This window comes from Haliotis rubra, unplaced genomic scaffold, assembly GCF_003918875.1.
Source record: "Haliotis rubra isolate DU_JTF1 unplaced genomic scaffold, ASM391887v1 Scf67, whole genome shotgun sequence".
Taxonomy (NCBI): domain Eukaryota; kingdom Metazoa; phylum Mollusca; class Gastropoda; order Lepetellida; family Haliotidae; genus Haliotis; species Haliotis rubra.
The window spans coordinates 767,168-778,936 of NW_025767379.1; the positions used below are offsets into that span (position 1 = coordinate 767,168).

General features: G+C 43.1%; 1 protein-coding gene across 1 annotated transcript; it reads left to right on the forward strand.

Moving 5' to 3' along the window:
- Positions 1-3,886: 3,886 nt before the first annotated feature.
- Positions 3,887-7,576, forward strand: LOC124257720. The gene is made up of 4 exons (XM_046691850.1): positions 3,887-3,952; positions 5,795-5,898; positions 6,303-6,411; positions 7,189-7,576. Exons 2-4 carry the CDS (start codon positions 5,808-5,810, stop codon positions 7,484-7,486), a joined length of 498 nt encoding a protein of 165 aa, XP_046547806.1. The 5' UTR covers positions 3,887-3,952; positions 5,795-5,807; the 3' UTR covers positions 7,487-7,576.
- The last annotated feature ends 4,193 nt before the right edge of the window (positions 7,577-11,769 follow it).

An 11,769-nucleotide genomic window follows, 5' to 3' on the forward strand; every position in this document is an offset into this window, starting at 1 on the left:
ACAAGGTGCCTTGGTACGAATCATCAAATCTTACAACCTTGGTATAGGAGCCGACGATGTAACTCGGATCCGGCTCGCCCATGGGAGGTAATCAAGTTTTGGCTAAGCCGACGGGGTACGGCGTCGCTCTTTATTTCGCCTAACATTAGTTAGGATTCGTTTAAAACATTCGACACATCTGATAACACGATCACAATATCGCAATACAAGGCAGTTCCAGATGCCTCATTGGGAATGATCTTCGTCGTCAAGTTAGCACTCACTCACTCACTCACTCACTCACTCGAACAGACGCATACATTCAACCGGTTATTTGCATTATCTGCATTAATTGTTTGATCGACATTTTTAAAAGTTGTTGCACTCACTCACTCACTGTTGTACTATCTAAATGTATGCATCTTAATAGAGGTGAGACGTTTTCAAATATCTTGTCTGTGCTTTAATGTGCACTCTCACAGAGTTTTCACAAATCCCTAATTCTCCTCTTTCATAATGTCCTACTACACTGCTCTCATATTCTCATATCCAACACTGCTTCCTTAAACGGGAAACAGCTCAAACACCGGCAACCAGGATCGAAGTCTGTCGTCATGTGGGCAGTGGTTATTTTATATGTTTAGGTAAGCCACATCAATGTACGGGAAGAAGATCCCCGCAGCCCCCTCCTCCGCGATGCAACCCCCGCACCAATACATCAGCGGCAGCCAGGATCAAAGGGCTTGGCGTGTTGCCTGACTCCGAGTCGCGTGAGATACCCAGACAGGACAGAAATTAATAACTCAGGGCATCAGCAGGATATTAGTGTGAGCTGACGATTCGTCTAGCTCGTCCTCATGATTCGTCGTCCACATCGTAATAATCTGTCAGCAGTAGAGTAAACGTAACGAAATGGACGTATTATTATTGTTACAGTGAATATCAAGAGCAGCGTCATTCACTAAACCGAACTGAACGGTTGTATCTGTCAGGAACCACGCAGTATTGAAGTCTGAGAGGGTGCGTGGGTGCGATGTGTTTAAAGCAAACAATCTCTCCCCGAAACTGATATAATGAAATTTGTATGTACAAAATATCTCGGAACATGCTATATGATCAGAAAATATGGTAAAACTTGTATTCTTTGAATTGCTGGGGTGGGGATGGCGAGACAAAAGTCTTAGGCACCCCGAGAATACTGAAGGGTTAGCTCCTTGTAATTTGATGAATCAGTGTATGTGGTCATGTGTCACCGCGCTGCAGGTAACTGCTCACCTGTACATATATACATTACACTCCCTATACAGTTATAATTGGGAAATCTCGAGATTCTGTTGATTCTTGAAGTAGAATGATAAAAAAATCGATTTATTTCTCCGACTTACACAAATCTGATGTATCATTTCTCTGTAATTTTGCTGAATGGTTTGACTCATATTTGACTCAGGTTTTATACGTGTTTAAGTTTTACTCAGCATGGTCAAAGAATTCCTTAAATCTATATCAACAATGACGTGACGTCACCATACAGGTGAATAAATCGCAGTGGTTAATGTTGTCGTATCGGGAGTATGAACGCCAACTGACATTTGGCATTATATGATGTACTTTCAGCTGACTGAGGGGCGCTGGGGTAACCTAGTGGTTAAAGCGTTGGCTCGTCACGCCGATGACCCGGGTTCGATTCCCCACATGGGCACAATGTGTGAAGCCCATTTCTGGTGTCCCCCGCCGTGTTATTGCTGGAATATTGCTAAAAGCGGCGTAAAACTAAACTCAGTCAGTCAGTCAGCTGACTGGTGTTTAATCTTCATTTCTGCCGTATGTGGCACACAGTGGCTCCTCGTTCATCACGATCGCAGCAATCCCGATTGCCTCGTTTGAACGGGAAATTGAAGCGACTCTCTATTATGGCGGTATTGCTATTATTTACTATGACACGCAATACTAGCATATGATACTTACTTACCACAAGTAACAAATCGTAATAGTTTTAATATTACTAAGGAATTTCAGTAGGATTAGTAATGTAATAGGAGCAGTAGGGTAGCCTAATGGTTAAAGCGTTGGCTCGTCAGGCCGATCTCCCTGGTTCGATTCCCCACATGGATACAATGCGTGAAGCCCTTTCCAACAATTGAAACTTAAAATAATTTGGATACAAGGTAACAATGACGTAAAATAAAACAAGTTTCAGCCTTAAAGCAAGCTATACAATTTTGCTACCGTGTGAATAAGGAGTTTCACAATCCATCACTTCCTGTTATATTTTCAGGACGGTAAATATGCTGATGACTTTGTAGTTTTTCGCAGGATAAAGTACGTCTATCCTCGATAATCTCCAAGGTATACGTTACGATAAATCTCCACTATACCATGGATGCATCTACGACCCCATGGTTTTATTACCTCTCTTGGATGGCTTTTTATCCAATCAGGTGTCTACGCTGGGAAGTTGAGCGTACCAATCACAACTCACTTTCTCTTCTTTTATCTAACCGATGAAACTTTACAACATAATTCTTGCAGAGGTACTCTGAAAGAGGTACAAAGGGTTCTTGCATATATTTTTTAAGGTTTCAGACCTGTCAATTTGTCTGTATGATTTCCACCAAAATCTAAGTCGCACTGCAAACAAACCTTCGCGGCTGCGACCGCTATCTTTGTTGACATTGACAAGCTCGGATGTAACGCCTTATCTGATTGGCTACTGTGAGAATGCGGAGGCAGTAAAGGGAGGTAATAAAATTATCGGGCCGAGCCATAGATGCATCCAGGGTACTAGTGGAGATTTATCGTAACGTATACCCTGGAGATTATCGAGAATGAAGTAAGTTTTTATTCGTGCAAAATGCAACGGCGATAGGAGTCAAACCAGTTTCAGAATGTTCAAGAACTTACTGCAAAGGTTAATGTTAGACCATAACTACGATATAGACGTGACATTCCACTTTAATAAATCGATTTTACGAGACCTATGAACTTGTGGACACAATTTGCACATGTAAACAGTGATTCTGCCTTCCCGATGTTTTCACGTGATAATAGAAAGTCCGAGTATGTGTCTAATAAAAATCATCCATGTAAGCGAAATGAGATAACGAAATTGTCCCAGGCAATTGATTTTCTCAATTCCTGATGGCTTTATTTATATTCGTCTGTATAGTTCCACTCGTCACATTCACAAACCGTAATGTCCTCCGATCATGTATTATCTTACAGATCTTCATGTACAAAACACCAGTACCTCTACTTAATAGTGAGTGAGTGAGTATGGTTTAACGCCGCTTTTTGCAATATTCCAGCAATATCACGGAGGGGTACACCGGAAATGATTTTCGCACAATGTGGGGAATCGAACCCGGGTTTTCGGTGTGACGAGCGAACGCTTAACAAATGGGCTACCCCGACACCCGCGTATAGAGCATTTTAGTTAACACGTAGACACTAAAGGCCTGAGCTGCTGGAATCAGACACCTATAGTGGCAACGGTTCTTGTAACTACAATAATTCAAAAATAATTCGATACGTGTTAATCAATACTATACTACCATTATAACACGAAATTAATGGTACATACATATATGTCAGTACCATGCCTAGCAATAAGGGTAAATAGATCCAAAATACACTCACAAAACCTCACCCCTAAAACCAAAACACAATTAGTTCGTACATGGGTACAGAAAGGGTAGCTTCTATAAATGACGTATATTACCTACGTCTTCTACAATGTGCCAGCTCGAGGTGAAAGGCAGAATATACAGCAATGCTATTTCATCAATACCCGAGCTATTGGCCTCTCCAATCTGACAGTTATCAAAAGCCACGACACTAATGTAAACCGACAATCACTGATTATTGCGCAGCTGGTTTTGACACTTTTTGCTGGAAATTGATGCTGTTTAACACACGTATTGTATGCTTCCTTCATCAGTTCCACCGTCGAGTCGCACCACTTGGTACATTACGCGTAAGTACACGTACCGTGGCTCTTTTCATTTGTTAAAACTTATCTAGGTCTTAAGTGGGTATATTTGTAAACTTTTCTAAATATTATGTCCTACTTTTATGAAAATGTACGTGTAAGTATATATATTCCAATACCACGCTTCGGGTTGTTCCACTCCTTGTTCCATTCCTTGTGGATGCTCCGTCCTGGCACAAACAGCTTGTATTTAACGACACGGTGACATACCGTGTTGCTCCCTGTATTATCGCCTTCGTCATGTGTTGGTAGAGTTGATCCCAATGTTTGGCCATGCAGGACTCCCAGACAGAAAAATAATTCTGTTGTGAAAGAATTCCTAACAATCTGGTATCGATGTTATTTTTTACAAAAGCAATGAAGTTATTTTAAAAATGAAATTCCTGCAATGTTACTATGTTCAGGAATAGCATGTCAAATGGACTTCACATTTGAAATGTCTCAAAATATATTATTATTATTGATATAGGATATTTATATAGCGCACATATCCAGGCAACTAGTGCATGCTCAAGGCGCTGGTATTTTCCCCTCGATCATTGGATGTCAATCTCTACGGCACATCGTATTATCAATCTCAACTCCCTGGGGAGTATACAACTCTATGCAGCCACTAGGCGCACCGAGTTATTGTGGCTTTCTCATCCTAACGCGGTACCCATTCACAGCTGGATGGACTGGGACACATAGTCACAGTACTTTGTCCAAGTTTACTGCACGTTGCTGTACCCGCAACTAGGTGTTTGCAAGTATATATGTGGCCACCATCTGGTCATATACCAACGGATTCATGGGTTCTTTTAAGTGCACAGGGTTGTGTACTGTACTCTAGGGGTTGTGACAACACTGAAAGAGTCTGCACACAAAGTTGACTCCAAGGTTTTTACACCCGGTCACAGGTGGGCTCGATCCCGACACCTCAACCTCGCTGGTTCATTAGCCTTGCGCCTTAACCAGCTCGCCCACTGAGTCGTCCGACTCCCAATGGTCCTGGAGCCCTTGGTTTAGTGCCTCCTAACCTCTGTAGTGCAGATCAGGAGTGTTCTCTGACCTGATTCTCCACTGACAGCCCAGTGCTCTTCAGTCAGTGTGGATACTGTACAAGGCTGCTGTGACATGGAACTTTTTTAACGTTTTTGGTTAGTCCTACCAGGCAGCTCGCATGCTGGGAGAAGACCCACACTCTATTGGACTGACTGACTGAGTTTAGTTTAACGCCGCTTTTAGCAATATTCCAGCAACATCAAGGCGGGGGGACACCAGAAAAGGGCTTCACACATTGTACCCCTGTGGGGATTCGAACCCGGGTGATCGGCGCGACGAGCCAAAGCTTTAACCACTGGGCTACCCCACCGCCCCACACTCTATTGGAGCTGTACGAAGACGATGGGGGGGCTCTGAGCTGACGATAGGCCACTTCAGCCGAGTCCCAACCCCACTGCAGATATATCGTTATCTTTGAAGTATAATTACTAGAAATAATAACAGCCATCGTTAACACATGACCACCACAAGGTTACCATGCAATAACACCACAGTAACCATGGTGATGGTGAGGTGGGCATAAGGAACTGAGACAGCGTTATGATGGCATGGGGTCATGTTGACATGCTCGGCAGATTGACCACTTGTCGGTCTTGCCCGAGACTGAAGCACATGTTCGAAATACACATGCTCATAAAGCAGCTGATGGGTACCCCGGGAGGATGATTGGTGACTGAGGAACGTCTCACAGACAGCTTTGGGTGTATACTCTCCGAAGGTCTGAAAATGAAAACCGAGTATATTGCGCTGTATAAATGCTGTTATTAACCAACTGATTGACAGGTGGTTGGTGACAATGAGAGTCGCCGTGTTGTTGCTGCTGTCGTGTTGGTGGAGTGGCGTGTCAGCGGAGTGCGTGGTGCAGGACCTTGAAATACACAAAGAAAGTGAGTATAGTGTACTGTGATGATGTCATACATATACGGGTGGATTCCAGATACCCAATGGTTATATAGTTTTATACGGGTTTGTTTTAGTGTCAGGTAATGGCTCACGGAAGTTTATAAGTGGTTGCAACATACATGAGTGGCGTCGAGGCCATTGTACCTGCGTGGAACTATGTTTTGGATAGCACTCTTTTGGACCCTCGGTGAACTGGCTGGGAGCGATTGGGACTGTTACGGGCACGGAGGAACACATCTCCTAACACATAACCAGTTGATTCATCGAGGCGTCTCATTCGATACGCATAGGTTACTGGGAACACAGTGCTAGGTGGAACCCACACTGTACTGGTGTGTAAGAGATGCAATGTATGACGGTGTGTGACAGCTGTGATGTTGTGTTCCAGATATGCTGGAGCTCATCCTGGATCTGGTTCTGTTCAACGGGGAGGAACACCATATGGACAATGGCGTGACGCTGTCATGTCAACACGGAGTCCTTCAGGCCAAGTTTAGGTACTTGTAGTTTCACAGTTCAGGTCATATATAGAAACACTGTCATTACCGTTCGTCTGTATATTCTTACTGTGCATTCTGTACCTAAAGCTATGGTTGTGTGGAGCGCAATAGTGCAGTGGTAAGTCGTCTGCCTATCACGCTGAAGTCCCGGGTTCGATCCCCAGTGGAGGCACCTAGGTTCGGGTCCCGAGGTGAGCACATGTGAGCGTAGTATCCTTAGACAATATACTTAGATCCACATTGTCTCAGTTCACCCAGCTGTAACATGGGTACCCGTGAGGATGTGCTGGTAATGTGAGTGTTTAGTTCATTGCGCCTAACAGGCAGCATGGCTGTATGATCCCCAGGGAGTTGAAAAAGTATCGGAAAATACGATAGTGTCCTATGACCGGGTATATGTACTTTCAAATATTTTTTTAAAGTTTCAGATCTGTCAATTTGTCTGTATGATTTCCCCAAAAATCTGAGTGGCACTGTGAACAAACCTTCGCGAATGCGACCGATATCTTTGTTGACACTGGCAAGCTCGATTGCAGAGCTCCAGATAAGATTTAGCTCATGTGGGTACTGTACCCACTGTATTTTTTTGGAGTGGGTATTATGAATGTACCGTGAGCAGGCAATGCGCCTGGATATCTTCCGGCAGGCGACATAGATCCTGTATTTGTTCTCTACACCCGGGTTCGAATCCCCAGTTGTGTAAAACGAGTAAAGCTCATTATTGACTTGCTATTGCAATAATCATAACACTGATTTATTTTCTTGTTCTCACAGAGACGCAGAGCCATTGGTGATTGACAAGCAGTGTCTTACTCTGTATGTAACGAAACAAGAGGACGAGAACGTTCTCTCCTGTGAGATTCCGCTTGAGACAGAAACATGGTCGAAAGATTTATTACCCATTGGTACAGACGTACAGAGTGTAGATACCTCCGACGGTGAGGACCCTATGAGCAGGCGCCGCAGAGACGTCGGTGATGGAGCCGGAGAACGTCAAGATGAAGTCTATCTCATCAGGAACAAGAGGGTTCTAAGAAAACAAGAGATCGAACTCTTGAAGGATGGGGCTTGATAGATCAGAGGACATTAATACCTGGGCAAGGTAGAGTGATCTCCCTTCTATTAAGGTTGAAAAGTCGAGATAAAATACATTTAAATACGATTTGTGTTTGTTTTTGAGTTGAGACAGTCGATAATATAGTATACAGATATAATACCAGGTCTGAAAACTGCTGAATGTATAGCTAAATGTCGTCAACATCGACGTTCCCCCAGACGTGTGGAGTTCACGACCTTGTCGTCCCAGGTGCCACAATAGTCTGCGAAGAGTAACGTACCTTAGACGAGTCAGGAATGAATGATAGTGGGTTTGATCCCGGATTCCCTGGTTCTCTGTTGACCAGCATGATACCGCTGCTGACAGAGTTTCACCAACCTGATACATGTCTCAGGCTAGCTATCACTGAGTCAAGCTGAATGGAGCGGTGTACTTCACACTCACTCACTCACCCACTCAAACACTCACTCACTCACTCACCTACTCAAACGCTCACTCAAACGCTCACTCACTCACCCACTCAAACACTCACTCACTCACTCAACCACCCACCCACCCATTCACACACACACACTCACCCAGCACAAGCACCACCCACCCACCCATTCACTCACACTCTCACTCACTCACCCACTCAAACGCTCACTCACTCAACCACCCACCCACCCATTCACTCTCTCATCCACTCAAACGCTCACTGAATCGCTCACTCAAATTCACTCACACACTCACCCACTCAAACACTCACTCACCCACCCACCCACCCACCCATTCACTCACTCACTCACTCACACTCACTCACACTCAAACGCTCACTGAATCGCTCACTCTCACTCACTCACTCACTCACTCACTCGTTCCGGAGCACACTACTTTATAATATCAACATATAATATGTCATCGCTGTCACCACTATAACTCCCTCCCTCCTCCTCAACATAATCCTATTACAAAAATACATTTAATTAACCAACTACACGCACAGCTGCTGGGGGGGGATGTTTTTCTTCTTGACAACTCTGCAATGGGATCAATACCACTCTAGCGTCTCTCCCAGGCGTGTTACAGCAACACACACTTATTGTATGTCACACAAGGTTCGTAACCCAACACCCACCTCACATCTCAAATCCATACACTGTAAAAATGTAAATACTTCCAGTTCAATTAGGAAATTTCAAAGGTTAGAATAGCAATCAATCCAGTGCGCCACGCTGCATGCCGCCATTTGTACAACACGTGTGCTTGTGTCGTGTGTACCTGCATTCAGAGCCGTTATAAATCAAGGATCTATCACCAAAATCAACACATCAGCTGCTACCTGCACGGCTCCACAGATCATGTTTGTGTATGCATATATCACGTATCATGTTTGCGTATACATTAGGGAATCAACATGGGCGGAAAAAAGATGTATCAATAGACATGTTTCTCTTATCAATCTCAACTCTCCTAAACTTTTTGTATGAGTAGATTGTCAACGGAGAAAGTCATGGCTTAAATTAATCAGATCAGTTTGTTTGTGTTTTGGCGCCTCCTGTGACAAGTCATGTAAGGCTGAAGGCGACCAGAATAGACAAACAAATTGGTTCTAACAATTTAATTCCCTATCAGTTTAAGTATACTTTCGAGTGACTCCAAAACAATCATGTTCTAGTGCGGATCAAAGTTCAGTGTTTGTAATCTTATTCACACCTCGACTATCAGGTTTAACACTTTATAGTTTATGTTCTTTGTTGCAACTCGAAGATTGTGATCACAACTGTCACAGCTAACATATTTTGTCCAGAAACGAGTGGTCAATTATTGCGTGTGTTATTTTATTAAAAAAACACAGTCTTTCGCCGTACAATGCATCCTACACGCACGGAAAACGGTTTCATTCTAAAGTGATGTATATTGGCTGGTAACAGTGGCCGAAGACCTTGGTGATTGTGTGCCTTCGCAAACATGGATTAAGCAACGTCCAAACATTTGACAACTTGTTGACAAGTCTAGATGTGATTTGTAAAAGATTCTTTCTGCACCATTTCGGTTACAAGGTACATTACAATGTCCTCACTCCACGATGAGACGCAAAAGGTTTGATTGCCATGACGATCGGACTTTGTTTTCTTTTTATCAACAACACGCCGTCAATGACGAAGACGTAAATATTTCACCTTGGCGGTATGGTTCCATATTTCCTACTCAATCAAAATCCCTTCAACGAACAAAAATTAATATTTTGGGCTGTTTTCCACCGGACGTTGAAACAAGCTTGCATAAAATCATTCTACACCACAGCTGGTGTTTCCGGTGCCTGAGTACTGTTGAAATCAATCCACGAATACAGTGAGTGGGTGTCTGGGTCTGGGGCTGACATCTGTGACACACAAACTGACAAGATCATTGTGACGTGAGTGACTTCTCAGGGGAGTGAGTGACTTAACCTTTACGCGGAGGTTGCAATATAATCTTACATTTGTATAGTGTACCAGTATTCGATCAACGCAATACCGCATATAAGCCAGATTAAGCTTTGAGTGAGTGAGTGAGTTTAGTTTTACGCCGCACTCAGCAATATTCAAGCTATATGGCGGCGGTCTGTAAATAATCGAGGCTGGACTAGACAATCCAGTGATCAACAGCATGAGCATCGATCTGCGCAATTGGGAACCGTTGACATGTGTCAGCGAGCCTGACCACCCGATCCCGTTAGTCGCCTCTTACGACAAGCATGGGTTACTGAAGGTTCATTCTAACCCGGATCTTCACGGGTGGTTAAGCTTTGAAACAAACTAAACCTCCAAGTTGAATTTATCATATATTGATTTTCATTTGAAAGATCTGAAAAGCATGAACTGTATTGACCCCGTGTGGGCACTCAATGAATATTTCTACATGGTTATATTTTTAAATCTATTTGATTCAAAACAAATTTATTTCCTGCCAAAGACTTCTTTTCACAAATCGATTTTACACGAAATTACATAGCCATGGTTGATTTCCTTTAACACAGTGTTGAAATACGTGATGGTTAAACAGACCTAATCAAATTAAACAGCTGTTCTTTCAATTTTCAATGACATTAACAACACACTCAGTATTCTCTATTTTGCCCGTCCGTTTATGGGATGCAGAATGACAGGGGTTACTAGAGGGATGTAGGAGTAGCCTGGAGCTGTAGCAGCCTGTAGTTGTAGTAGCCTGGAGCTGTAGCAGCCTGTAGTTGTAGTAGCCTGGAGCTGTAGCAGCCTGTAGTTGTAGTAGCCTGGAGCTGTAGCAGCCTGGAGCTGTAGTAGCCTGGAGCTGTAGTAGCCTGGAGCTGTAGCAGCCTGTAGTTGTAGCTGCAGCTTTTGGCTGATTCATCAGATTGTGACGTGCAGTTGTGTGAAGCTTACCTGGAATACACCTGTCATCCGGGCATTTTATGAAATATGTTTGCATTAAAACTGATAACGCGTAGGTAGTTGACTTCGTACAATATGCACGTGTCAATATCGGTTTTATCAGTGTCAAAGTGTCATGGCAATATCTAAACTGAAATAACACAGGAAGTTGTGGGTGTTCCAATAATATGATATATTTTCAGAAGCAGAGTGAAGTTGTTTCAAGGGCGTGCGTCACATGGCTGTGCACACTGAACTCCAATAACAGGCTTGCTCGAGAATTGTGGTTGACTTAAAATGAGGCCGTTCCACAAACTGGGTTTGGAAAACGTGTGATACACCGTCATCACAACATCGTATGTGTTCAAATATCATATCACCGACATATGATATACACGTTGTATAGAGACGTGCTGGTAAAGACATACACAAATTGTTTATTTAGAAGCGACATAACATTTCCACGTATGTACAGATAGGCATATATACATCGTATGTATATATATATGTAGGTATAGATAGATATACACATTGTATACAGAAATGTTAATGCAGATAGATTAGATGCTGGGGTGATATACAGACAGAAAGCGACTTAACACGTTCACTGCTTACCACGAGTATACCCATGTTATCAAATGTAACAGAAGTTGCCACTACGAATTATCTCGTACCTACATCAGTGATATTTTGAAACAAGTTTCACGTGTTGGCAAAATAGGCACAAGAAGCAATGGTCTCCTGGTGGTAACAGAGAATTAATGTAGCTACGAGATAACTTGTGGCGGCAAATTCTGTTACAGTTGATAACACGAGTATACGCGTGATAAGCAGTGAATGTGAAACCATTCCTAAAATCTTTGAAATCTAAAAACAAATGTTCATCGTGCGATTTCGACAAAATCAAAGCAAGCGTTCATGAATCAC

What these genes read in the sequence shown, in the direction of transcription:
- LOC124257720 (XM_046691850.1), top strand. Translation starts at nt 5,808, where the DNA reads ATGAGAGTCGCCGTGTTGTTGCTGCTGTCGTGTTGGTGGAGTGGCGTG. An exon ending in CCTTGAAATACACAAAGAAA is followed by an intron (nt 5,899 to 6,302) that starts GTGAGTATAGTG and finishes GTTGTGTTCCAG; the next exon opens with ATATGCTGGAGCTCATCCTG. An exon ending in GTCCTTCAGGCCAAGTTTAG is followed by an intron (nt 6,412 to 7,188) that starts GTACTTGTAGTT and finishes TTGTTCTCACAG; the next exon opens with AGACGCAGAGCCATTGGTGA.